The following is a 27,899-nucleotide window of genomic DNA, read 5'->3' as shown; positions in this document are numbered from 1 at the left end:
TAATGCTGCTGTCTGTTGATCATCCCTCAGGAGTCAGAGAAACTGGAGAGTGTGAATGCCGAACTGAAGGCCCAGATCGAGGAGCTGAAGAATGAGAAGCAGCATCTGATTTACATGCTCAACCTGCACCGGCCCACGTGTATCGTCCGGGCTCAGAACGGGCGGACGCCGGAAGACGAGAGGAACCTTTTTATCCAACAGATAAAAGAAGGAACATTGCAGAGCTAAGCAGAGGTGGCATGGGGGCAATTGGGGAGTCCTTACTGAATCCTCCTTTTCCACCCCAAACCCTGAAGCCATTGGAAAACTGGCTTCCTGTGCACTTCTAGAATCTCAGCAGCCACGAGCTGTTGGGTCAGGAGGGCCTGCGGTGACTACTGCGTTGTCCCACTCTGTCCCCGAGTGAACCGTGGAGCAGGCAGGAGCATCCTTTGTCTCACCGGCTCCAGGATTTAGGCCTTACCATCCCGGCCATTCTCAGATGACCTAGCTGGCCCCAGGCTGGGGTCCCATGCAAAGCAGGATCGCACTAATGGGATGCAGGCAGAAGTGTCTACCTTGACAGGTGGGGTGGGACCACGTCCTCCACTGCGGCTGACAACATCCCTCCTAGGGAAGATGGAGTGAGAACATTCATCATTGAAGTTGTCCAATGGCCAGGGTATGCTTTCTAGAAACTATGCTGTTCTGTCCTAGACTGACTGTGCATAGGGCATTCATTTCTGAGCCTGGTGTTGTGCTATTTAGATGTTTGTCTTGCACAACATTGGCGTGATTTTTTTCCGGGAGTTTCATCAGACCTGATTTCCGAGAGTTTGGGGGTCTGCCACTGTGGACAATATCCCCCAAAAGTGTTTGGGTGGCCATGTAAACTGGCTGATGACCAGCTGTGCTACTCTGTGCTGACCGAGGACTGATGCCTCCTTCCCCTGTACCCACTGCTGAGGAAGAACCCGGGCACAGCAGCTGTCCTTGGCTACAAACTGTTACAATGTCACAGAACGAAGGCACAAAGTCCCGCTTTCAAAGGGCGTAGGACTCCACACTCAGTGACAGGGCAGGAAGAGCCAAGGATTCTCCGTTTTCCCTTCCTTCCCACCAAAAACCACAGCCCGTGGAGACTGGTATTTGAAGCCAGGAGTGGGGCAAGGAAGGTGTCTGCACTGTGGGATGTTAACTGCGCTTTTGTCTTGAAGCTATTTTGAGATGCGGTCCAGAGTATTTCAGCTGGGAGGTCCCTCCCACTGGCCACCAGGGCTCTGGCTACTGTTAAAATTCTGATGTTTCTGTGAAATCCTCAGTGTTCAATCCGACTCAGTAGTATATTACAGTTTTCTGTAAGAGAGAACGTTACTTATTTATCCCAGTATTCCTAGCCTGTCAACGTAATAAAATATCAGAATGAGACCTGGTAAACCTTAGCGTGGCACTGGTTTCTGCTGAGTGTTGAAATGGTGATGATGCCTTTCTGTCATGGGGTGGTCAGCACTGAGTGTTTGGGGACGGATGGCTTCCTTCGTTCATGGGGAGACCACTAGGTAGGGCAGTTAGTAATTCATATTTTATGTGTATGGGTATTTTGTCTGCATGTATGTCTGTGTGCCACGTGCATGCAGTGCCTGGGGAGGCCAGAAGAGGAGGGCATTGGGTTCCCTGGAACTGGGGTTTCAGAGGGGTTGCAAGCTACCATGTAGTTGCTGGGAACGGAACCCAGATCTTCCCCGAGAGCACCAAGTACTGTTGTTAACTGCTGATCCATCTCACCACCTCCATTTATTTTTATTTATAATCGTGTGTGTGTGTGTGTGTGTGTGTGTGTGTGTGTGTGTGTGTGTGTGTGTGGTGTACATGAATGCAGTTGCCCACAGAGACCAGAAGAGCTCTTAAATACTGAGCCAGCTCTGCAGCCCAGGTGGGTGACTTCCCACTCCGTGCCTCTCATTGACAAACCCCGAAACAACGCTACAGGTGTGTCCTTCAAGCCACCTGTTTGGTGCTAAGATAGATTTTCGTTTGCTTTGAGTCAGGGTCTCAGTATGTAGCCCTAGGTGACCTGGAACAGAGTACACAGGCCAGACCGTTCGCTGATCTGCCTCCGGAATGCTGGTTCAAAGGGGTGCACCACCATGCCTGGCTTATGATAGAATTTTGATATAGAATCCAAACTGCTAAGTAGTTCAGCCGCCAGTTTCTCTGAACACAGAAATACACCTAAGACATGCACTTTTTTTTTAAAAGATTTATTTATTATATAAGTACACTGTAGCTGTCTTCAGACACACCAGAAGAGGGCATCAGATCCTATTACAAGTGTTTGTGAGCCACCATGTGGTTGCTGGGAATTGAACTCAGGACTCTGGAAGAGCAGTCAGTGCTCTTAACTTTGAGCCATATCTCCAGCCCTTTTTTTTTTTTTTTTTAGCTTGAGAGATTTTTACAAATTGTGTTTAGTTTGGAAGCAGATGGGGCATATGTGCGCTAAAGAGAACAGCTTGGAATCAATCTCTTTCCGCCATGTGGGTCCTCGGAATTGAACCCGGGTCATCAGGCTTAGCAGCTGCACCTTTCCTGGCTGCACCGGTGGCTTTGTCTCAGCTGGAATCTATTGAACTTCCCTAAATGAGTTTCAGCTTGACTTAGACATGTTAACATCTGTTAGCATCTGTGCACCTCATAGCACATACGTATTTCAAATACCAAGGATGAAGAGGGTGGGGAAAAGAAGGCGAGAGAACAGTCTTGGACAAGATGGAGGGTGGGTAGGGTTGTTCCAAGAACGGTAATTCTAATTTTCTGGAATTTCCTGGCCCAGTGATTTCTCCCTTCCCCTCTCCCTTGAGACTTCTCCCTCACTTTGCAGTTCTGGGGATATACCTAACCCTCCCTTCCCTGGCAAACCACAGCCCTTGAATGGAGGACTGGGGACGATATCTGAGAGTCAGTTCTTTATTTCTAGTCACATGAGTCCTGGAGAATCAACTTAGGCCAACAGGCTTGATGGCAAACACTGACCGGCCAGCTGAGCCAGCTTGCCCTGCCGGCCCATGTGTCTGTTTATTTGAACCGTTATGTGATGCCTTTAAACTATCGTATGTCACAGATATGATTGTATGTCTGGCTGTTCCTAATCAGTAAAGAGCCACTCTTACTCTTTAGCCACTCTGTATCTTAATAGAGGGGAGGAACAAGCAAAACAACACAACATTGTCTTTATCCCTTGGTTGTGGGTAGAGGTTCTACTATGAAGCCAAGGCAGTTTAAAAACTGCCACGGAGGGCAGTGGACTAGATAGGAGGCAGAGGGATGCTTCCGGTGGTCTTTAAAAAGAACTGCATGGACGTGTGCCAGCCACCGGGCCTGTGACTCCCGTGCTTCAAGTTGAGGCAGGCAGGCTAGGTATCTGAGAGAATAAACTTAAACAGGGCCATATGGCCCGGTTGGCCACATCTTCATCTCTTCAGCTGCCTCCTGCAGGGCATGGTGACATCTCACTGGCAAGGCCCCGGGAGCCACCCTTCTTCCTCTGCCTCTTGTGTTGTCCTGGTATCTGTCCCAGTGTCTGCTTCAGAGTAAAGATTTGAAAGGTTGAGACTCAGGGCTTGAATTCCACTGTCATCATTTCATATTCTGTCAAGAGGCAAATGCTTGTTTCCAATGTAGCCAGCTTATCACCACCACTACCATCACCACTACCACCATCACCACCACCATCACCATCATCACCATAACCACCACCACCACCATCACCACCATCACATCACCATCATCACCATAATCACCATAACCACCTCCACCATCATCACCATAACCACCTCCACCATCACCACCACCACCATCACCACCACCTTCACCACCATCACATCACCATCATCACCACCACCTCCACCATCACCACCACCATCACCACCACTACCACCTCCACAACCTCCACCACCTCCACCACCACCATCACCACCACCATCACCACCATCACCACCTCCACCACCACCATCACCACCACCTCCACAACCATCACCACCATCACCATCACCATCACCACTACCTCTACCATCATCACCAGTACTACCACTACCACCACCACCACCACCACCACCACCACCACCACCACCACCACAGCGCTTACCCTAGAGCTTTAAAGGAGCCTTGGATCACTTGCTACTCTAACCTGTCTGAGCAGCTCTTCTGGGTCAGGGGCTGCTGTCTTTGGATCTGGGTCTGCCTGAAGGAAGGCCAGGTTTACACACCAAGCCTTCTTCCGGGTTCTCATGGCTCTTAACTCCAGAAACTTCCAGCCTCACTACAAATTGGTCTTGGGATCAGACTAGGTGGTGTGTGCCTAGTGGATCTCTGGTCAAGGTCAGCTAGTCTACGTTGTGATTTCCAAGCCAGCCAGGGTCACACAGTGTGATCTTGTCACACAAATATAGAACTAAAGTAAGTGTGCTTGCGAAGAAATTCACACTGAGCTGCAAAACTTATTGAGGCTGATTGGATGTTTGTAAGAGCTAACATTCATCTCCTGGGACAACATGCTCAACATTGCATGTATCACATCATGTATGTAGTGTTCTGTCATTGTAACAATACCTCAGATAAACAAAAAGAAACTGGGCTGCCGAGAGCCTCAGGGAGTAAAGGCTTTTGCTGCCAAGTCTGACCGGAGTTCAGTCCCACACAATGAAAGGAGAGACTCAACTCTCACAAGTTATCCTCTGATCACATGTGTACTGTGGCATGTACATGCACCCAACACACACATGCACACACGCACACACACATACATACACACACACACACGCACGCATGCATGCACGCATGCACGCATGCACGTACGCACGCACACACGCACACACGAAGTGCAAAAATATTTTAAGAGAGAAATAGGGCTTCAGGGATAGCTTAGTGGTTCAGGTACTTGCCAGATGAAGACCTGAGTTTGTAACTTGTATAAATGCCAAGTGGACATGGTGGCCTCCTGTAATTCTAGATTTAAGACAGAGATGGGCATCTCCAGAGCAAGCTGGCTAGCCAGACTACCCACATCGCTAGATCTGGTGTGTCTGAGAAAAGTCAACCTTGGGCCTTCATGTTCATGTACTCATACGTGAATGAAAACAAATTGAAAGAGACAAAAGTTTATTTTGGTTCATGTCTTAGTCAGGGTTTCTATTCCTACACAAACATCATGACCAAGAAGCAAGTTGGGGAGGAAAGGGTTTATTCAGCTTACATTTCCACATTGCTGTTTGTCACCAAAGGAAGTCAGGACTGGAACTCACACAGGGCAGGAAGCAGGAGCTGATGCAGAGGCCATGGAGGGATGTTCCTTACTGGCTTGCTTCCCCTGGCTTGCTCAGCTTGCTTTCTTATAGAACCCAAGGCCACCAGCCCAGGGATGGCACCACTCACAATGGGTCCTCCCCCTTCATCACTAATTGAGAAAATGCCTTATAGCTGGATCTCATGAAGGCATTTCCTCGATGGAGGCTCCTTTTTTTGTGATAACTCTAGCTTGGGTCAGGTTGACACACAGAACCAGCCAGTACAGGTCAGTTCAGAAGTGCCAGTCCTTGATGGATTCACCTTGTTCCTCTGGCCTGCACAGATACAACACAATCCTGGTAGGGAATGTGTGAAGGAGTAAAACCACTTCACAACCAGGAGGCAAAGAGTGGATGAGAAAGGCGGGGGCGGGGTCCCATGATTGCACTTAAAGACACACCCTCTGCTACAGGTTCTCCCATGGGGCCTACCTTCCAATAGCTCAGGGCCTCCAAGTGCCTCTAACACAGTGGTGTGGGGACATTCGATCCCTAGAAGCATTACTCAGCCCCCACACGAGAAAGCAGGGGCTCCAGAGCTTGTTCAAGGTCACATAGTCAAGGCAAAGTTGAAGGCCACCCTTTAAAACTAACCGCAACGTTTGTGAGCAAGAGTTCTAAAGGTAAATGTGCTATGTGTGTGAATGGAAACACACAGCATACTATTTAACATTTGAATGTTCTGTGCACATGCATGATGCTGTATGGCCACCAATGAAGGGTATCCACAGATCAGTCACTCCCCAGGTCCCACATCCAGCATTTGGCAAACTTCTCAACTGTTTATTCTCCAGGCTTGTCCGGTGGCTTTTTGTGTCTGGCTTCTTTCACTTAGTAAAGAGCCAAGGTCCACCCATGTTGAAGAATGTCAACACTCCACTCCTCTTCGAGGCTGAGTAATAGTGTGTCGAACGGAGAATCTATATTTTGCTCATCTGCCTATCAATTAGTAAACGGAGGTGTGTCCTTCCACGGCACGATAGCAGTAGCCTTGTCTATAAGGAATAGGACAAGGAGTAAGACTTCATCAAACCAGCTGGGAGAGCCTGGAGTAGGGGTCCAAGTGACAATAATTTGGAAATTCTCAGTCTGGCTATGTGGCTGTAGCAATAGGCAGAGTCATGAGGACAGATGTAAATGAATTTCTAAAGCTCTCCCCCACAGCAGGGCTGTTAGGACAGAAGGGCTTGGATGGGCTCTTGGAATTTAAGGACCTCTGTTCCTTACGCCTGGCCCTATACTGTGCATTTCACTGAACACAGTGTGGAAAAGTGGGAAGCAGACCCCAGGGTCCTTAAGAGAGTAAGTGGTCCCTCGAAAAAACAAAACTGACCAGAAAAACAATGTGGCCCCTGACTCACTAACCCTCATTGCCTCAGCTCACCTGTTGTCTAAAGTGGTTGTCCTCCTTTATCATACTCTACACACACACACACACACACACACACACACACACACGCGCGCGCGCACACACATGCATACACATACATACACACACGTGGGCACATACATGCATACACACACACATTCACACACACATTCTCACACACACACAGGCACACACATGCATACCCACACACACACACACTCACACACACGCACATGTCAGCATGCATGCACGCACTCCTATATACAATTTCCCATGATGTAGTGAAAACAAATCAGTCTAGTTTGAAAACATTTGACTAGCCCAAGGTTCCCTCAAGAGGCAAAGTCATGTGGTGATTTAAAACAAGAATTTTGGAAGATCAGCAAGACCTGGATTTGAACATCATCGTTTGTGGGTGCAGGTGATTCACCTTTAGTGTCTTTGCCCTGTGAACCAGTGCACATCTGTGGATCTTCCACTGATATGTGAAATGTCACACGCAGTACATCGAGAGTAAGCAATATTCTCAATTAGCAGAGGCCAGAGCTGTCCTGAAAGGTTATCAGCATCAACATGTAGTGAGGTTTCCTGGACGAATCAAGAACAGTATCCAGGCTGTCCCATAACATGAAACCATAAACTCGGATGTTTCCAGGCTCCCCACCTCCTGGAATTCCCACAGGCTTTGAATCTCTTCAGTCTGGGCTAGAAGAAGAAAGTACTCATATACAATGTTCCCATCTGACACCTCTTCATGTTGGTACACACCTGGTCCTGTCCTGGAGAGTGGCTGGGGATGGGACAAAGGGGGATGTGCCAGTGACAGGTCACAAAGGGAGAAGGGGATAAATATGGCTGTCAGGGGCTTCAGGCTCTAGTGTCACTTCTCCTAGTAGGGCTGCAGTTTGTAGACTCTCAGGGAGTTTTCAAAAAAAAATCACAGGTGGAGGTCGAAGGGGTTTTAGACCCTGGAGAGAACCTCCCTGGAGTCTACCCTGCATCTTTGGAGAGGTTGGACTTGGGTCCAGGCACCCAACAGCACCCCTTGCCAATCATCTGTGCTCCCACCCCCAGCCCAGGCCTCTTGGAGGCTCTGAGGCAAACTGGGGGCTTGTGGGGTGGGGTTGAGAAGACCTGCTGTACGTGCCACCTCTGTGACCCAGGAGCACTGCAGCTCCCCTCATCTGCGGAGACCAAGAAAGACACAGAAACCCACCTTGCCAGCGAACCTTTCTTGACAAAAAAATGGACAGGAAGAGTGAGTCTCTGTTACCGTATTATACAGCCCAGAACGGTTCTGGGGTTGGCATGTTCAACACCACCATGGGGAAATTACAGCGGCAGCTACACAAAGGAGAGTATGACATATTCAAGTACGCACCAATTTTCGAGAGTGACTTCATCCAGATCACCAAACGTGGTGAGGTGATTGACGTCCACAACCGGGTCCGAATGGTGACTGTAGGCATTGCATGCACCAGTCCCATCCTTCCACTCCCCGACGTCATGCTACTGGCCCGACCAGCACCGTGCGAAGATGTTTCTGGCCGTGGTCTGTCCAGCAACAAGGGCAAAAAACGCAAGACCTTGGAGCTCACTAGGCTCCTCCCTTTGAAGTTTGTAAAGATTTCCATTCACAAACGTGATAAACAGCAGCTACGCCTCAAGTTCGCTACTGGCCGTTCTTGCTACCTGCAGTTGTGTCCCCCTCCCGAAAGCAAGGACGATCTCTTTTACTACTGGGAAAAACTGATTTACCTCCTGAGACCACCCGTGGACAGTAACAGCAGCACCTACGCCATCCCTGCAGGGGACATGATGAGCATGCCTCTTCTGGATGAAGAACATAAGATAACTCAAAAAGCAGACACCCAAGGGAAAAAGGAGCCAGACCAGGTCAGTGTCAAAAGCCTCACTGTCGCCACAGAGATGAGTGAGATCAGCTCTTCTGCTTTTGCTGGTGGGGAGGGAATCCATCATGACTCTCACATAGCCACTGTTGTGTCCAGGGTACCCACACCCAAAATGAACTCAAAAGTCCTTTCCAGAGAGTCAGTAACAGGGGCGATAGTGGGTGACCTAGTGGGCACTTTCAGCTTGCCAGCAAACAGATCCATAGGCTCTGGACATAAAAACAAACCCACAGCAGGGGAGACCGTCATGGGAGCAAGAGGAAGTAAAAGCTATTTGACCATCACAAGTGCTGGCAAGATGTCACCAAAGAGCATGAAGATGGCCTTGTCAGGGGTGGCAAGCAAGTCCTTGGAGTATATTCCCAATTCATCCTCCAGCCTCTCCCGAAAAGAGATCATGACCATAACAAATTCAAGAATAGAGACTACTGGAAAGCCTGCTGGGGAAACAGCAAACGAGCCAGTCCCAGTCATCCTTTCCTTGACCGTGCCAAGCGAAAGCCACTCGAGTGAAGACAGCAGTCATCGGAAAGCCTACACAGCCAAAGTGCGTAAGGAAAGGAGAACAAGAAGGGACCAGAGAGCAAAGGAAAGAGTTAGCAGCAGGGGTGAGCATCACCACAGGACAGGAGAAAGTCGCAAGACAGCAGGGGACAAGGAGTTTCGAAAATCAGTCGGCCACAGAGGCGGCAGCAATGACAAGAAGGACAAAGGGAGCAAGCGCAGCAGGTCACACAAAGGGGTCAGCCACATCCCCATCACGAAGGAGTCCCGGAGCTCCCACAAACTGGGCCGGACCCTCTCCACTGCCAGCTCTGTCTCTACGAACAAGAGGATGGGCAGAATCAGCTTGTTCCTGAGAAACATCAGAGCCAACCTGGCCGCAAAAGGCCTGGCACCACAGCGTGGCCAAGACATAGACATCATATCCAAGACATTGGAGAAAACCGATGTGAACGCCGTCATGGAGACAGAGGATGGCCAGGGCCTGGAAATCATTGATTCCGTGACATCCGAGGTCATGGAGACAGTGACCTTTGAAGCTCATTAAAGTACAACTCAGAGCCCAAAACGGCAAAGAGGAGCCCCTGGAGTCCACTCCAGCTTCCTCAGTGCAGTTTAAATAAAGAACCATTCTGCCTGGAAAGGGCGGTCTGCATTTCCATACCCAGAAGTTCAGGAGTGACCTCATAGTGAATTCTGTGATGTCATTGTGAGACTCCTGGCTGCACCTGGATGAGAACTCCCTCTCCTTGATGTGGCTGCTTACAGCTATGGCTGCTGCTGTACTTGTGTTGTGATAAGGTCTGGGTCTAACTGGGGCTGGGAGAAAGGATCAGCACTGGCTAAGACGGCCTGTACTTAGCAATTCTGCACACACCCCTGCACCTGAGACTCACACGTGTCTGCACTTGGGTGTTTCTGTCAGGAATATATGTTTTGAGAGGAAGCTATGAGAATATTCCTAGTAGAATGATTTAGTATCCCAATTCTGAAAACAGGCCAAATAACAAAATAAGAGTTTATACTTATGTACTAGGTGGGTTATTCAGGCCACGCAACATGGGTACACTTTTCTCATAATGTAGAAAAGGAGCAAATCAGACAATAGGGTATCATTTCATTGATAGGATAGTTCAGAAACAAGACAAGGTGAAGGCAGAGCAAAGACTTGGGAGTAAGATGGATTCAAGACTTTCAGAGGGTGTGTGTGTGTGTGTGTGTGTGTGTGTGTGTGAGAGAGAGAGAGAGAGAGAGAGAGAGAGAGAGAGAGAGAGAGAATATGGTGTCTGTGTTTGTGAGAGAAAGAATATGGTGATAGAATGTGTGTGTGTGAAAGAATGTGGTGTCTGAGAATGTGAGAGAAAATATGATGAATGTGTGTGTGTGTGTGTGGGGACTGTTTGTGTGTGTTGGGGGTGAAGTATGGTGTGCGTCTGTGTGTGTTTTTACACATCCATGGTCAGCATGTGGAGGTCAAAAGGACAACACTTTTGGAGACTGGTTCTCTCTTTCCATTATGTGGGTCCTGGGGAATCAAACCCAGGCCACCAAATTTGGTATCTGGCACCTTTCCTGGCTATATTTAAGGAGTGAGTGCATTGGTGATTGTTTTTAAACTTTATTATCTCAAATGTCAGCATTGTAATCAAGATTTCCCCAAATATATCTTAAATCTTTTTCCTTATGTAGCAACCTTTTCTTAAGATTCAAGAAACCATAACTGGTTATTAGAAAAAGAATGTGAGGGAGGTAACTATGTCATTGTTCAGTGGGACCTTTGCAGGACAGGTCACTCCAGTCCATTCCTTAGGCAGAGTCCTATTTGAGGAACAAGAAGAATGGGTCCGGTCTAGGCTGGCCACCAGACACTGACAGGGAAACTCAGGAGGGATGGGCACTATCTATTGATCAAGAGGAGAAGGGGATTGTGGGGTCACAAGATTAGATATAGCCTGACCGTGTGCATTGGTTTTTGAACTACAATAGAGTCTCAGCTGCTAGTGACCCTGTCTAAGAAGGGTCCAGATCACCCTTTAGGCTGCCCCTGGCCTGGGTTTCTGTTTCCCAGCCCTGCAGCTATAAACAGACCTCCTGCCTGGAATTCCAGACCTCGGTTCCCATCTCTCAAGCTACTAATTAACTCTTGAAAGGCTGAGCAGAATTGTTTCCTCATTACCAAATCTTCCAAATGTTCTGTAGCTTAAAAAAAAATTCTCAAAGCTCTGTCTGGGAGACTATGAGCCTCCAAGTTCAAATCCTTAAGGCCAGCACAGACTTGAGCTTTGAGTGGGAAGAGTACGGTGGGCATGGGGGTTGAGGGCTTGTGGCTAAGAAGGGAAGCTCGCTCAAGACCAGTCCACTCCAACCATTTCCTCTAGCCAAAGGAGCCTCTTGATCCCAGTTCAAGAGACTACTGGAGTGAGTCAAGTTTTTCTCAAGAAAGGAGGGAGCATGCAGATTAGACAGGGCAGCTACTCTGAGGAAGTCAGTCATGGAATCATTAACCCAGAGCTCCAAGGAGACTGAGTAAACGTCCCGAGGGAGGTTTACTCTAGCCATCCTATCCCTCGACTGGAAAGGTGTGGAATTTACTAAAGTCACATCACACCTCTCTAATTTGAGGATTTCTACACAGGTTAAGTGCGAGTCTGCCAGACAAAAAGAAAAAAACTAAAACCTCACTATTTGAGTAACTCTCAGCTAAAATGCTCCCTAGTGTTCTCGCAATCCTCCACCCATTCTCGCAGTCCTCCACCAATCCTCGCAGTCCTCCACCCATTCTCGCAGTCCTCCACCCATCCTCGCAGCTCACCGGACACATCTGCATTTTGGAGGACTCTTCCTGTGGCCTGGGGAGCCATGTGAACACTCAGGGCAGGGCCTGATAGGGAGTCAGATCTCGGTGGCTCCAGGGTATAGAGCTGAGGGCCCGGGCTGGGGGTGGGGGTGGGGGCTGGGGCCTAGCCGGAGGATCGGGATCCTATAGGGAGGCTGGCTAGAAAAAAGGAGCCCGGGGCTGCTATGGAAAGAAAGGTAGAATCAGGATACATAGCGGAGATGAAAAGGCAATTGTCCTGTTCCCAAGACTGAAGGCCATGTTTTAGAACTGTGCTACACTCATCTAGAGTCAGCAGAGTGAACACTAGGGGTGTCTCCTCCCTTAGCGGGAGCCTGTAAAGGCTGCAAGACAGGAATCTCCATATCGTCAAGGAAGACGTGTGTTAGTGGATAAATCAGCTTGGGGGTAAAATCAAACAAACAAAAACCCACGTAGGGCATTAAGAGTGGGGGGATGAGGGCTGGTGGAGTGGTGGTGGGCTTTGGAATCTACATTCCTTGGAGAGAGGAGAGACGAAGAGTTAGGGAGGAGTAGGGGCAGGCTAGAAGCTCCAGCAGCCTCCAGGGGTGAGTTGCTCAATAGAGCCCCTTGTGGCCATATGCTGTTACTGCCCCTTGGTGCTTGGTTTAGGGGAACCAGAGTGGTTGTTTGAGTGACAGCCACCTTTCCCTTTACCACACCACAATTTACCTAATGCTGATTCACTGGTAATCGGCCCGTCCATCAGGGGCACCACCCCTGCAGCAGGTAGCAGCAGAGGTGACACTGGGGAAGCTGGCAAAGAGGGTGTGCCTCGTCCAGGCAACTGCAGGCTCTGGACCCCTGACGGGGATGGGAGAGTCCAATCAATAATAGGCAGGGTGGGGTTAGTGTTACGCTCCCTCTGCAGCCTGGAAATCATCTGAGAAATGATTATTGAATACCAATTATGGGCAAGATGGGAACCACAGAGATGGCCCAGCACACACATGGTAAGGTAACAGCAACCAAGCCGGCCTGAGGCGTAGCTCAGATTAGAGTATTTGTCTGGTTTGTTCGAGGCCATTTCCAGCACCGCAAAACGAAACAAGGTGTGTAGTGGTGGGCAGTTTCATGGGAGGCTTCGGTGTGAAAGGGAAGCTTGAGGGAGGACTGGAGCGCTCTGCAGAAGCAGCGGCCTGGCAAACAGAAGGATTTGAGAGATTCCTGTAGATGGCAGCCCATGGTGGTTGTGTGTCCGGGCTTAGGGTGTGGTGATCAGGGTGTGAGCAGTGCGGAGAGATGAGATTCATCTGGAGCAAGGAAAGGCCTACACCCTAGGGGAGAGCCCAGAACACCTCACACCTGGCACCCCCCCCCCCCAATCGTCCCGATCACAAATATGACCTGTGACCCCGGAGTAGCACAGCTGGCTTCTTCAGGATCAGAAAAGCACAGGAATCCCAGGTTCCTTCCTCTGCCAATTTGGAGAGTTTGACTGCGCTGCGGAGGTACGAATCTCCACACATGCTTCTCCACAAGGGATTGTCAAGGTACTGACACCTCTTATCCTGAGGGCAGCTGAAGGACAAGGCCTGTCAATGCCAGGAACCCCAGTCTATGTCCAGTCTATGTGCCATTCCAGGACTGCACCTCGGTGGACAGGCACACACAGATGTATGAGGCTGACCCCCCTTCACCCCATTCTCTTTCCCACTGACACCATAATGATTCAGGAAGAAATGAGGAAACACAGCTTTCTCCTCAGCCCTGGGGATTACAGGCCTTTGTGTGTGAGAGTCAACTGGACCGCATATACAGCCTCATAAAAGTTTTTTAAAATGTACATTTGGGGTTGGGGATTTAGCTCAGCGGTAGAGCACTTGCCTAGCAAGCGCAAGGCCCTGGGTTCGGTCCCCAGCTCCAAAAAAAAAGAAAAAAAATTTACATTTATGTGTGTGTGACTTTCTGAGTTTGTGTGCACCACATATATGCAGATTTTTGTGGAGCCACAGGGCATCAGGTCCTCTGGGATTAGAGTTAGAGGTGGTTGTCAGCCACCCAACATGGGTACTAAGAGCTGAACTGGGGTCACACTAGGCATGGTATAGCTTACATGATATCATAATGTATAGAAGATGTATAGCTTTATTGTAATCCCTTAGTGGGCAAAATTAAAAGTTGGCTTCCAGGGATGAAGATTTGGCTCATGGGTTAAGAACATTGGCTGCTCTTCCAAAGAACCTAGTTTTGATTCCTGGCACCGCTGAAGAGTGGCCTACCTAGAGTCAGCAGGCAAGACATTCCATACCTGAAGAGTCCTGGATAGCTTCAGTCACATCCAGAGCCTTGAGGGAAACGGCTAACAGGGCGATTGTGTGTGGTTAATTTGGCTTCTGTGAGAACATGTTTCCAGGTCACCGAGAAGCTGTTTCTGAGTGTGTGTGTGAGACTATTCTGAAACATGCGGTCCTGGAGAAAGGCTCATTAAGACTTAGGAAGGCATGACAGAGAGATGGGTCAGAAGAGAAGGGCACTTACCGACAATCCCCACAACCTATGTGGTGGAAGGCAGGAAGGGACTCCCACAGGTGGTCTCTCTCACATCCACACATGTGCTGGGGCATGCTTCCTCCCCTAAGTGAATAAAGGAAGGAAGGAAGGAAGGAAGGAAGGAAGGAAGGAAGGAAGGAAGGAAAGAAAGAAAGAAAGAAAGAAGACAGACTTAGGAAGTAGACAAAATTCACAGGCTCAGGGAGTAAAGCTTTGAAATACCCGTAGAATCTCAGTATTTGAAAGACCCCTACCTAGTGTGATTATACTCAGAGACAAGAGCTGAAGTGGAGGGTCTCAGCCCACACCAGCCGCCTGCAAGCTGTGTAGAGAGCTCCAGGGACACAGGCAGCTGTGGCAAGAGTCCACCCAGGCTGGAATGGGCCGTTCAGTGAGGCAGCTGGTTGAGTCACGTGGTCACTGAGCTTGGGTGAACTGATTTCCTTCGTCTGTCATCAGTGCCCTATCTGGAGTGAGTAGACAATTGTGTGTATTTCCCCAGAAAAAGTCACACAACACTAACCCAGCTTTAGTCCCCTGGAACAACTCCCCCCACATTTTGTTGCCTGGGCAATTCATAACATCAGGCCACCACAGGGACAGCCTGGCTTCTCAACAGATATGACCTCCACTCTGGCTTACCGAGAGGCAGGAGGACTGCTCTGCTCTTTGTAGAGAAATGGACAGGTCACGTGGATCCCGTGGGTCGGGGAGAGAGCACTCTGGATGGCTACATTATTACTACTCTGGAAAATACTATTTGCTGCTTCCAGGTATGAACCCTCCCTAATGAGGTGACTCTGGCCTGGATGCAACTGACGACCCTGGGGTAACTACAAGGGTCATCTTGAAGTTCTTCTCTCTTTTACTCCTCCTCCTTTTCACTTCATTTTCTAACTCTTCTCCCACTTCTAGATACGTCTTTCCTTCCCAGGTCCACCCGCCCCTTCCGAATCTTCAAGTGCTGGTTCTTAGGAAGCTGAGAGATTATTGGGACACCAAGACCACAGTACATCAGTCCTGGAAGGGCTTGACTAAGCCCAGATGTGCTTTATGTAGGAGGAAGCTGGGGCTTAGAGAGGGACTTTCCCGAGGCCCTGCATACAGCAAAAGCTTAGTGACAGTAGATCTCCAAGGTCTGCAGCTTCTGTCCACATCGGAACCAGTACCTGGAACCAAACCGGCTTTGTTTCAGTTTGCGTCTGCTATCTTACCATTGTAGGATTCTTAGCTTCTTGGAACCAGTCCCAGCCCCAGACTCTAGACACAGATGGAGGATTATGGGTAGAGAAAGTGAGGAACAATTCAGTCACCTCATGTCCCGCGCTATCGTCTCGCCAGCAAGAACACACGCGGACACCAGGATCCTTCTGCAGCAAAGTGTTTATTACATCTTGAAGAGGAGAGACTGGGGCCCAGAAAGGTGCTGCTTATAAAACCCTAGCACGGCGCGTCCACACCTGATTGGTCGCTTACCCATGATCTCACTGGCACGCCCCGGGGTGGGCAAAGACTTGGCGCTAACACACTCTTGCACATGTGCACACAGCTAGTTTCCTGAAAGGAAGTCAGGCTGGCGCAGCGGAAGCCAGCGCCATCTTGTAATGGCGAATGCTATCCTGGCTTTCCACGTGGGGCGCAGCGGAAGCTAGCGCCATCTTGTGATGGCGAATGTTATTGCGGCTTTCCGCAACCTCATTTCCGATTATTAAATCCAAGGACTTGAGTCTCTAACATCAGCCAGCAGCCCATAAACCAGCCTTGCAATCTGCAGGGATCTCGGGACGCTGAGTGTGGCTCTTGCTGGCCTGAATCTAAAACGATATGGTAATCCATGAGGCTGATTGTGTGGCTTAGCCGAGAGACAGCGTCTGTTAGGATAAGGTCCGTGTCTCCTGAAAACTCCCAAACTAAGCTTGGCCAACGGTGGGAATTCCAGGTTGGGCCACCCGATGTCTCAAAGCATTGAGCAGTTGGATCCTTGAGAAAGGTTATCTTTGTGTAGTCCTGGCTGTCCTGGAACTCACTCTGCAGAGCAGGCTAGACTTGAACTCAGAGATCCACCTGCTTCTGCCTTCAAAGTGCTGGGACTACCACATCCAGTTCAAGCAGTCCTTGGATCTTACAAGGAAGAGCAAGTGTGGGCTTGAGGCAGGGGTGAGAGCACAGTTTAGCGGTTGACTGGATAGTTAACCTAGAGAGGGACCGGCTAAGAACCCTCTCAGTGGTTTCCTAACCTCCTCAGGTACAGCTCTGCAATGCAGTAACCAGCAGGCCAGACAGGAGGACGCTGTCCAGAAGGCCAGCAGCCATTGGTTAACTGGTGTCTTCCTTGCTTTTCTGTTGCTGTGATAAAAAGGCATGAATGAATGAATGAATGAATGAATGAATAAATGTGGTTTTTGGAGTACACTTTGGCTTGTAATTCCAGAGGGTGAGTGCACACCTTGCTGCCGCTCAGGCTGCTTCATTCCGGCAACAGTAGGGTAACTACCACAGAGCTCAGTGCTAGACAGCGGATGATTGCTGTGAAGAACCCAGCCGTGCTGCTCTCTAGAAGGATGTGGGAGATTTGGGACTTCTGGACAAGGAAGGGGCCTGAATGCTGTGCACAGAACATAATAACCAATCTGGTGGTGCGGTGGGGAATGCGGACCATAGCAACCTGTCTCGTGGGGTGACAGAGGGAAGCTGGAGGTCACTCCTGGGATGAAAGAATCAGTCTTTTTACTGCTCCTGCCCCAAGAACTTGCCTGAAAAACTAACTTTAAAAAGCAGTGGACTAACTTATTTGGTAGAGGAAGTTTCAGGACAGTGTAACGTGAGTCTGTGGAATGGTTATTACCAATAACTCTTATGCAGTTCTACAATGAAAAAGAACAAATGGGTCGCTGGGTGGGGGTGGGAGGGAGTACAGTTAGAGAGAAAAACAGAAGTAGGAATTTTGATGCAGAGAGAGCCAAGCTTGGCCAGCGCTGAAAGAGAGACTGCTATTGTGAAGTAGATTATCACCATTAAAACGCTCTGTGGCCTGAACTGGGACAAGAATGATGTTCCTGGGGTCAAGACCTGATCCAACGAAGCTTCCAATGCTTGAAAAGGAGACTAGGGGCTTTCTGCTCCTAGAAAGTGTGAGCATGCAAAGTGGCCACAAATGTGATTCCAGGGGACAAGCATTCATCCCTGGCTGGCAGCTGAGCATGGCAGTCCTGTTCCCTGGGCACCGGATTTTAGAGCCACAAAACTCAGGAGGGGGTCATGGAGTCTGTGGTTCCAGGGAGCCACTGAGGCCAGGAAGTGTGTGGGTTGACATCATTATGCAGGTGAAGGCAGACAAGATAAAACAAGGCCTGTCATTGGACGAGAAGCAAGGGAGGTGGGAATAGAAGTTTTAGAAGGAAAGGGAGGGTTGGGGATTTAGCTCAGTGGTAGAGCGATTGCCTAGCAAGCACAAGGCCCTGGGTTCGGTCCTCAGCTCCAGGGGGGTAAAAAAAAAAAGGAAAGGGAGAAGCAGAAGAGAAGGAGTTGGGAGAACATGGCAGCAGATGTTAAGATTCTTCTCTGTGCATAGATACAGGTGATTATGACTATTTTTAAGAGATGGGTGTGTATAGGATTTTGTGCTGTCTAGATGGGCAAATTATATCTTATCAATTGGATCAGAGGTTATTGTGTGGTGTGTTCTTTCATGTGGTAACTTAATTGAGTTCAAGAGAAGGTGCGGTGGTGGGAGGCACCAAGCCCGCCACGGAATTGGGATGTGTGTGCCCGGCGTGGTAACAACCCACCAAGAGAACTGTGAGTGAAAGCTAAGCAGCGTGGCAAGGTGCCACACTGGAATGGCTCGTGGACCTCCCGGGTTAGAGAGTACCATGGAGGCCAGCGAGGAGCTGCTGAGATAAATTAGCGCTAGTTCCTACGGCCCTCCAGAGCTGGAACTAGCAGGAGAGCAACCGCCCAGGCACGCAGGAATGGTCGCACCGATTTTTTAATGATTATTGCGACAGAAGTGTGGCAGGGATGTCTCTGAATGAAGCCCCAAGAGGACATAAAGATCTGAGAAGCCTTTGCACACAATGGTGACGGTGAATGTTGGACATGTTTGGAGAGCTCGATAGATGCTGAGGATGCCAGAGTCCAGGTGTCTGCCTGGAAAAGCTGCATACAGGGAGTGGAACCTGCCGGTGAGACGGGGGCGGGTATGTCAGGCAGCAATGCTGGGACTGCACAGCCACCTAAACGTTTTGAGGTTTAGGATTTGGGATTTTCCCTCCTGGGTTTCAGTCTTGCTTTGATCCAGAATTTCCTCACTGTTCCTCAGCTCCTCCTTTTAGAAAGTGAATGCATCCTGGGCCGCCCACTGTAGGCGGGGAAGTGTGTGATTTGCTGTGTCATTTTGGGGGAGGAGTTACAATGAGAATTCTCACTGAATCTCCAAAGAGACTGGACGACTGGACTTTTAAACTTGTCTTGAAAATGTTACAGCTATGAGGATCTTTGGAGTTGGGCTAAATGCATTTTGTTTATGATGTGGCTATGAGCATATGGGGTCCAGGGAGTGGAATGTGGTCTGAATGAGAACTGGTTTCCCAGGTGGTGGTGCTATTGGGGGAGATTTAGGAGGTGAAGTCTTGCTGGGGGCAATTGTTTGTTTCTGTCTTAATGGGGCTTCCCTTTAGAATAGTCTTACCTCCCCGTGAACATCCTGTTGGTTTACTTTCCCCTTATATTCTATCTTTAAAGACTTCTAGGCCTGGAGAGATGGCTCAGTGGTTAATAGCACTAACTGATCTTCCAGAGGTCCTGAGTTCAATTCCTGGCAACCACATGGTGGCTCACAATCATCTGTAGTGGGATCCTATGCCTTTCTTTGGTAAAGACAGTGATAGCGTACTCACATACATAAAATAGGTAAGTTTTTTGTCTTTTTTTTTTGTTTGTTTGTTTGCTTTGTTTTTTTTTTTTTTTTTTCTTAAAGAAGTTTTTAAGTTGGAAAGTCCTAACCCGGGAGAAAAGTGCCACATGGCCTTGAACTTCTGATCTTTCTGTCCCAAGCTCTCCACTTTATGAGGTCCTGGGAATCGACCCAGAGCTTTGTGCGTACCAGGCAAGCACTGTACCAAGACACAGCCCCACCTTCCTGAGTGTCAACTCACTAGCACCTGGCAGCGTGGCTGTCATTTAAAAGACATCTCAGTCATCCTAGGGTGGAGTCTGGGCCCCAGCAAAGACCAAACCAACCAATCAAAAAACAACCTAATGCTCGCCCAACCAAAGAAGATAGGAATGGCTCTTGGGAGATTAGCAGACCAGATCCTCTTGCTTGAATCTCACACTCCCTAGAAGCCACCTCCCCTGCTCATTTCAAGCAGCCATGCAGTGCTCGCACACCGGCTTACCTCTGTACCCAGCTCTTGTTCCTTTGCAGCCCTCCGGCGTTTCTTACCTTCCTTCTGTCCCATGAGCTGCCTTGTCTCCCACCAGACACCTTCCTTCCTCCTTCCACATTGCCCGCCACCCGTCTCCAGCGTTCCCTTACTTTCATCCAGTTCTCTTCTCTTTCCCGGCTCACTTATAGCCTCTACTCAGAGTTAAAGATCTCTGTTCTGATCAACGCCTCCTCCCGACACCCAGCTGTTCTTCCCATTATGTGACTCTATGCCTCTCCTAGGCTCTCACGTGTCAGCATTGAAGCCTCAGATCCAGACGATAGAAAACCACCTCTGGCTGCCTTCCCAGTGGATCCAGGAAGAGGATTTGCAGGCCTGGAGATGGTTCAATCTCTTGCTGACAACTGAAGACCAGGGCTGCCCTCATCTGCTACTTCTTGGGGGCACAAAAGCTGGAGTCCGTTTACACTGATGCCCTAACTTACTTGGACTTTGGAGGGCCAAACTGGGCATGCTAATTTATGCAAACTAGATGCAAATTACCACGACCCTGGATTTACTGAAAATCTGAGGCTCCTCTGCTAGGAAGACTTAGGGAAATTTTGGAATCTACTTCCCAAGAGAAATATAAAAATAGAGTTGCTTTCCGCTAGGGGTGAGGGGTGTGGCTGGAAGCTATTGGAGGAAGGTGCAGAGGGTAGCTTCCGTCTCGGGCTCTACATCACCCAACAGCAGAGGAAGTAAAAGTATCACACCACCAAGCCTCCCGCCTTCTCTTTCAGTTCTGAATTATAAGTCAGCTCCAAATCCAGTCACCCCAGAGAGGAGAGCACCTTACCCCAGAGTGTCTGCATCTGTGGGAACAGGAGATTTTTACTGAGGTCCTATTTCTCATGATATTAGCTACTCCTCCTCATGGGCATCTCCTACATATATGCAGAATCCTTTAGTGTGGCTGGTCAAACCAACAGTATGTTCTGGAGCCATGCCAGAGGGAACAGGATGTCTGGATGTTTCTATAAGGAAGACCTTAGAGGGTAGCTCTGGAAGACCTTAGAGGGTAGCTCCGGAGTGAATCAACTCAGGTGTGAAAGAGTCAGGCCCCTCAGTTCCTGAAGTAACTCTAGCCACACTGGGCAGGCCGAGGGAATGATGAGATAAAAGTCCACATAGCATATGGCATGATGTGTGTGTGTGCGCGTGTGTGTGCGTGTGTATGTGTGTTGCATGTGTGCACATTTGTGTAGTACAGATGCATCTGGAGTCCCAAGATCGATGCCACACAGAATCATGTTCTTCTACTTCATCCAGTCAGGCGGGGTCTCTCCATCAGACCCAGAGCTTGCTCACGTAGCTAGCTTTAATGGGCAGCTTGCTCTGGGGATCCCTCCTCCATCTTCCAAGGCTGTGGAGCACAGCAGGGTTTTACATGGGTTCTGGGCATCTGAACTCCTGTTATCACATGTGCATGGCAAGAGCTTTGGGAACCGATCTGTCTCCCAACCTTCTTGTTTATTGTGTGAGCTTATGTTGTAGTGCAGTCATGGAGGTCGCAGGGCAACTGGTGCAACAACTTGCAGGTCTCGGTTCTCTCTGTCCACCAGGCTGGTCCCAGAGAACAAACTCGGGTCTTCAGGCATGGTGTCAAGTGCATTTGCCTGTGCCTTCTTGCATGGTTGACTATTCTCAACTAAGTCACCATTTGCTTGTATTTTCTGTGACTTTCAGAAGAACTGTATCCTTGGATTTTTTCTGACTACTCAGTGGTCTCAGAAGGCAGTCATAAAAGCTTAGTGTTGAGGGGATAGCACCGCCCACAGTGGACTGGACCCTCCCACATCATCAATCAGTAATAAGAAAATGCCCTATAGACTTACCTGGATAGTCTAATTATTTTAAAGATTGATTATTTATTAATTTACTGGAGTACACTGTAGCTGTCTTCAGACACACCAGAAGAGGGCATCAGATCCCATTGCAGATGGTTGTGAGCCACCATGTGGTTGCTGGGAATTGAACTCAGGACCTCTGGAAGAGCAGTCCAAGGCATTTTCTTAATTAAGGTTTCTGTCCTAGTCAGGGTTTCTGTCTTACACCATGGAGCTGTGCTTCAGACTGGGGCACACTCACAGCTCCTCTATGATGTTCGTCCTTGGAAGAGTGGACACTCAGGACACGCTCTCCTTGCAAGAAAGCTCAGGAGTTGAGTCACACAGCAGAACACTCAGGTCCTCTGCGCCTTACTCTCACACACTGACACTGGTCATGAGAGCCAGCATCACGGTGTGAGAATGAAGGTCAGTCCCACAGAGGGAAAAAGGAGGAACACCCGTGATGGTGAGTCTCAGTGTCAACTTGAGATCTAGAATCCCCTGGGAGAAGAGTCCCTCCGCTTGTCTGTGGGGTCATCGTCACTGCAGTCACTGCAGTGGGAACAGTGGGCGGCACCATCCCCAGGGCTGAGATTCTGGACTGAGGAAGAGAAAGTAGGCTGAGCACATGCTCCTCCTCCTCTTTCAGGTCCATTTAATCTTTATGCAGTGTGTGTGTGTGTGTGTGTGTGTGTGTGAGAGAGAGAGAGAGAGAGAGAGAGAGAGAGAGAGAGAGAGAGAGAGAGAGAGAACTGGCTTGTTTTATGTGTCAACTTGACACAAGCTGGAGTTATCACAGAGAAAGGAGCCTCCCTTGAGGAAATACCTCCATGAGATCCAGCTGTAAGGCATTTTCTCAATTAGTGATCAAGGGGGGAGGGCCCAGTCCATTGTGGGTGGTGCCATCCCTGGGCTGGTGGTCTTGGGTTTTATAAAAGAGCAAGCTGAGCAAGCCCGGGGAAGCAAGCCAGTGAGTAACATCCTTCCATGGCCTCTGCATCAGCTCCTGCTTCCTGACCTGCTTGAGTTCCAGTCCTGACTTCCTTTGGTGATGAACAGCAATGTGGAAGTGTAAGCTGAATAAACCCTTTCCTCCCCAACTTGCTTCTTGGTCATGGTGTTTGTGCAGGAATAGAAACCCTGACAGAGAGAGAGAGAGAGAGAGAGAGAGAGACAGACAGACAGACAGACAGACAGACAGACAGACAGACAGACAGACAGAGACACAGAGACAGAGAGACACAGAGAGACAGAGAGTCAGAGAGACAGAGAGACAGAGAGACAGACAGAGACAAAGAGATTTGTTTGCAGATGGCATCTGAGTCCCTCTGATCCTGCCCTAGTTTGCTTTCTATTGCTCTGATAAACACCATGACCAAAACACCTTGGAGAGAGAGAGAGGAAAGGGTTTCTTTCAGCTTACAGGTTACACTCCATCACCGAGGGAAGTTAGGGCAGAAACTCAATGCAGGAACGAGGAGGCAGGGACTGAGGCAGAGGCCACGCACAGAGGATGCTCTTTACTGGCTTGCTTCCCATGGCTTGTTCATCCTGCTTCCTTATAGACTCTGGGCCACTCCCAGGGATAGCGCTGTCCACAGTGCACTGGGCCCTCACATGTCAATCACTAATTAAGAAAGAGCCCTGCATCCATATATATACAGCCACCAAAACTAGATAAGATTGATGAAGCTAAAAAATGCATGCTGAAAGGGACCGGATATAGATCTCTCCTGAGAGACAGACACATCCAGAGCGTGTCCAATACAGAGGTCAATGCTAGCAGCAAATCACTGAACTGAGAACAGGACCCCCTTTGGGGGAATTAGGGGAAGGATTGAAAGAGCTTAAGGGACTTACAACACCATAAGAACAACAATGCCAACCAACCAGAGCTTCCAGGGACTAAACCACTAAGCAAAGACTAGACATGGACTAACTCAGGGCTCCAACAGCATATGTAGCAGAGAATAGCCTTGTTGGGGCACCAGTGGAAGGGTAAGCCCTTGGTCCTGCCAAGGTCAGACCCCCAGTGCAGGGGAATGTTGGGGGGGGCGGTAAGTAGGGTGGATGGGGGAAATACCTGTATGGGGGAGGGGGAGGGGGAGGGGAATGGGGGGCTTATGGGCAGGGAACCGGGAAAGGGAATAACTTTGAAATGTAAATAAAAATATATCTAATAAAAGAAAGAAAGTGCCCTGCAGATTTGCATACTGTATAGTTTCTGTCTTAGTTGGGGTTTCTATGATAAAACACCATGACCCAAAGAAACTTAGGGGTGGGGGGGGGAAGGGTTTCTTTCAGCTTATAGTTCCGCATCATAGTCCAACACTGAGGGAAGTCAGGACAGGAACTCAAACAGGGCAGGAACCTGGAGGCCGGAGCTGATGCAGAGGCTGTCATGAGCAGACCGTGGTGCTGCTCACTGGCTTGCTTCTCATGGCTTGGCCAGCCTGCTCTCATAAAATCCAAGACCACCCTCCAGGAGAAGCACCACCCACAGTGGTCTAGATCCTCTTATGTCAATCACTAATTAAGAAAATGCATCACAAACTTGCCTACAGGCAAATCTTACAGGATCATTTTCTCAGGCGAGAGTCCCTCTTCCCAAATAACTCTGTTTTGTGGCAGGCTGCCATGAAACCAGCCAAAACAGTTTCTTTTTTCCACATGGCTCTAGTTTGTGTTGAGGGAACAAACAAACAAATGAACAAACGAGCACAGATCCCCCTGGACCTGGAGTTATAGATGATTGTGAGCTGCCTGACATGGGACCAAATTCAGGTCCTTTGGAAGAGCAGCAAGTGGTCTGTTCCACCTTCCGGTGCTGAGCCACCTTCCGGACCATTGTCATTTAAAACATTAGAGTATCTTTTATTTATTCGTTGACAAGTTCATGTATGCACATAAGGTATCTTGAGCTTATACAGCTCTCCTCACTTCCCCATGGATGTTCAGGGTGTCCTCCTTGCCCCTTTATATCTGTTCCTTTAGTTTTGTTCTAACTAAGGACCCACTGAGTCCCCTTGTGCCAACTGAACTTGTTGACTTGATCGAGTGCAGGTGACCACAGCTGCAGGGAGGGTACCATGCCTACCTCATGCCCTGAAGACAGCACTGCACACCTGGCCTCCCCATCCTCCAGCTGTTACATTCTTTCGGCCTCTCTTCCGCAACCTTCTCAGAGCCTCAGGGACAAGGGTTGATACTAATGCCTCTTTTAGGAGCTGAACATGAAACAAACTGATTCTCAGCACTCGGGCCAGTTATGAGCTTCTGCATTGACTGGGGACCACCGCAGGCAGACACTTCTTTGCTAAGGTTGGCAGCAGCCCTGACCTATGGCTGTGAGCATAAATATTCAGAAGGCAGTTGACAGTGTGCCCATATTAGCAAAACACGACAGTAATAGGTTCCTCCCTAGGTCCTGCGACCTCCTGAGCCTGGGACTTTTGACTAAGTTTACAGTCTTAGGCCTGAATTCCTTTCTTGGGAGCAGGCTTCAAACCCAATCCCAAAGTAGTTAGTTCCCTTTGTGGGGGTCCCTGCAGGTGTCCTGGAAGGCAGGGAAGGAAATGAATCATGCAGAGGTGAGTATACAAACCAGGTTCAGCCTGACTCATCCGGCTGGATCAAACTTCTAGAGTCTGTCTGGTGGTTTATCGCCAGCATGTTTAAACTCGGTACCATCTGGGGAAACTTTCCTGGTCTAATACAATCCCCAGTGCACAAGAGAGTGTAATTACATAGAAATTCAGCTCAAAGTACATGTCATCTCTTCCAGGAAGATGAGTTGGAGAGGTAGGTTCTTGTATTAGCTTAGGAGTCTAAGAAAGGATCTGGTCTGGTCTTGATTATGACAAATACAGAGGTCATTTGGGTTATTTTGTATCTCTGATGCTGGTTAGGGGGTTTTGGGGGAGGCCCTGGCCATATAGATAATGTAAGGGTCATTTAGACTACTAGACATCTCCAGTCCTGATTGTGAGAGCTTGATGTGTCCTGGCGAAACAGAAATCACAGGCCACCAGGCTATTAATCACCTCCAGTTCCCAGTTTTCTGGATGGAAGAACAGGTTTTATGCCCTTTATTTTGAGAGTTCAGTCCTGTGTGCTTAACATTCCTGGTTTCTCTGGAGATCTGTGACTGCAAGGACAGTTTGCTCCCAACATGCCTCTGTAACCTTCATATTCCTACTGTCCAGTTGTCACATCATGCTAGGAAAGGCAGTATTGTAGCACATAGGGTTGACTGAGGGATACAATTGGTATCTGCTCTCAGCTAGCAGCTGGCTTAGCACCCAGCAGGCCTGGTACTGAAGCTACACTTGACTGTAGATACAATGTAGCCAGCTGCTGCGGCTTCCCCACCATCATGGACTGAAACTTCAATCTGTGAGTCAAAAATGAACCCTTCCTCTCTTGTGTTGCCTTGGCCCTGGTACTGTGTCACAGTCACAGTAATATGAAGAAAAACTAGGACACACACATCCATGGGGACACGCAAAAGCAGTACTACCAGAAGAGTAAGGGCAAACTGCACTCCCATAGCTACTCTCCCAGTGATGTTTTCTCTAATGAGGCACTTTGCCACCTCCCAATAGCCTCTTCAAGTCTGATCCAATCTCCACTGGAAATGCCTTCACAGACAGACGCATCTGTAAGTGTACTTTGCTAACCTAGTTGTCTCTCAGTCCAACAAAATTGGCCACAAAGATTAATCCATCTAGGCATCACGTGGAACCACTGTTCCTAGGCTATGCCCTGAAACCCCAATCCCGCCTGTGAATGCTACCCAGCAGGTGGCAATAAGACAATTTGTCCTTGTCTTTGCTCCCATTTCTGTGGTCACCCCAATACCATACACAGGCTTCAGAGGTTCTGATAGCTGTCCTCCAAAGAGGTGAGAGGAAAGACCAGCTGTCTGCCTTCCTTTCCCACGCTCTCTTTGAGGGCTTGGCCAGTGTTTTAGCGCCGCCCACATACCCAAGAAAGCAGTGGCAGTTCCCCGAGTGCTGTGTGATGAGACAAGAAGGTATTTCCTGAAGTCCTCCTTGGACTTCAGAGTCCACCTCCCAGGATTCACACCCAGAACCCTGAGGGTTTGAAACCCCTCTCCTCAGCACACCCTCCACATGAGTGACACTTCGGTCCACATCTTCTCATTTTCTTTTGTTTTCAAACTCTGGAAGCTGTGGGCTGCCAAACACGCTGGAGGTGAGATGCTTGCGTTCCCACACACTGTCTAATGCCAAGACTCCACGATGAAGCAGCAGGAAGCGCCGAGCTGTTGCTTTTTGCTCACCTGGTAATTAGTCATGGTGATTTCAGATAAACGTGACCTCTTCCTTTGTAAGGGAGTGGGGTCTGATGTGGAGGTCAGAGGACAACTTCAGGAGTTGTTTCTCTTCCCCTACCATGTTGGTCCCAGGGATTGAACGCAGATCATTAGATTAGAAGCACCTTGACCTACTGGGCCATTTCTTGAGCCCTTTTTATTGTTGGCAGTACTGGGCTGGAATGTAGCACTTTGCCTGTGCTGGATAAGCACCTTGGCACTGACCCATGGCCCTAGTTCATTACCTCTTGAGACAGGGTTTCACTGAGTTGTTTAGACCTTTAACTTGTTTTGTTGCTGAGCTTTTGATCCTCCTGCCTCAGCCTCTGGAGTAGCCAGAATGATAGGCTTACACCATCAAACCCTGGCTCAACCCAGGCTCACCCCAAGTCCTGCAGAGACTGCAGATAGCTGCATGGCTTATCTGTCTACAGCAACCGACCGCTGTTTCCTGTTGGGGGAATCTCCCATTATGTGAGACATTAGTGGGCGGCCCCACTGCAGATTAACAAAACCAAGGCCTTCTTAGGTCTGACCCAGGTCTGAGCCCCAGACTGGGCAAGGACACATTGTGTCAGACTTTAATTCCTGAAGTACTGAGCAAAGTTTGGAGGCATAAACATTCTTCGAGATGAGGAATCTAAGCCTGACTACATGGTGTTTATTGCACTTCCTGTCTCTTTCCTGTTGTTTCTTCCGGTCTCTCCCTGTGCCTTCCTTTCAGTACACCTCCCTCCCTGGTTATCGACACACACACTGGATTTCTTGTTCTGAGGGTGCTCAGTGTAGCAGGACAAGACTATTGATTACCTATCAGCCAGTGGCTCCCTCTTTATCTATTGC

General features: G+C 49.1%; 2 protein-coding genes across 3 annotated transcripts in view; both read left to right on the top strand.

Moving 5' to 3' along the window:
* Atf3 (activating transcription factor 3) overlaps positions 1-9,750 on the top strand; it is a 57,551-nt gene extending 47,801 nt beyond the window's left edge. Inside the window, exon 4 of one of the 2 annotated variants that reach the window (XM_039090385.2) lies at positions 31-9,750. In XM_039090385.2, the coding sequence (XP_038946313.1) occupies positions 31-228 (198 nt within the window). In that variant the 3' untranslated portion in view covers positions 229-9,750. The remainder of the gene's footprint in view (positions 1-30) is intronic. The other variant, NM_012912.2, reaches the window with a different exon arrangement.
* Positions 7,566-9,746, top strand: Garin4 (golgi associated RAB2 interactor family member 4). The gene has a single exon (NM_001109084.1). It carries the CDS (start codon positions 7,936-7,938, stop codon positions 9,652-9,654), a length of 1,719 nt encoding a protein of 572 aa, NP_001102554.1. The 5' UTR covers positions 7,566-7,935; the 3' UTR covers positions 9,655-9,746.
* Positions 9,751-27,899: the final 18,149 nt, after the last annotated feature.

This window comes from Rattus norvegicus, chromosome 13, assembly GCF_036323735.1.
Source record: "Rattus norvegicus strain BN/NHsdMcwi chromosome 13, GRCr8, whole genome shotgun sequence".
NCBI classification, from domain to species: Eukaryota; Metazoa; Chordata; class Mammalia; order Rodentia; family Muridae; genus Rattus; species Rattus norvegicus.
Note: the sequence above shows the minus strand (reverse complement) of the source record. Positions and strands in the feature narration are given on the sequence as shown.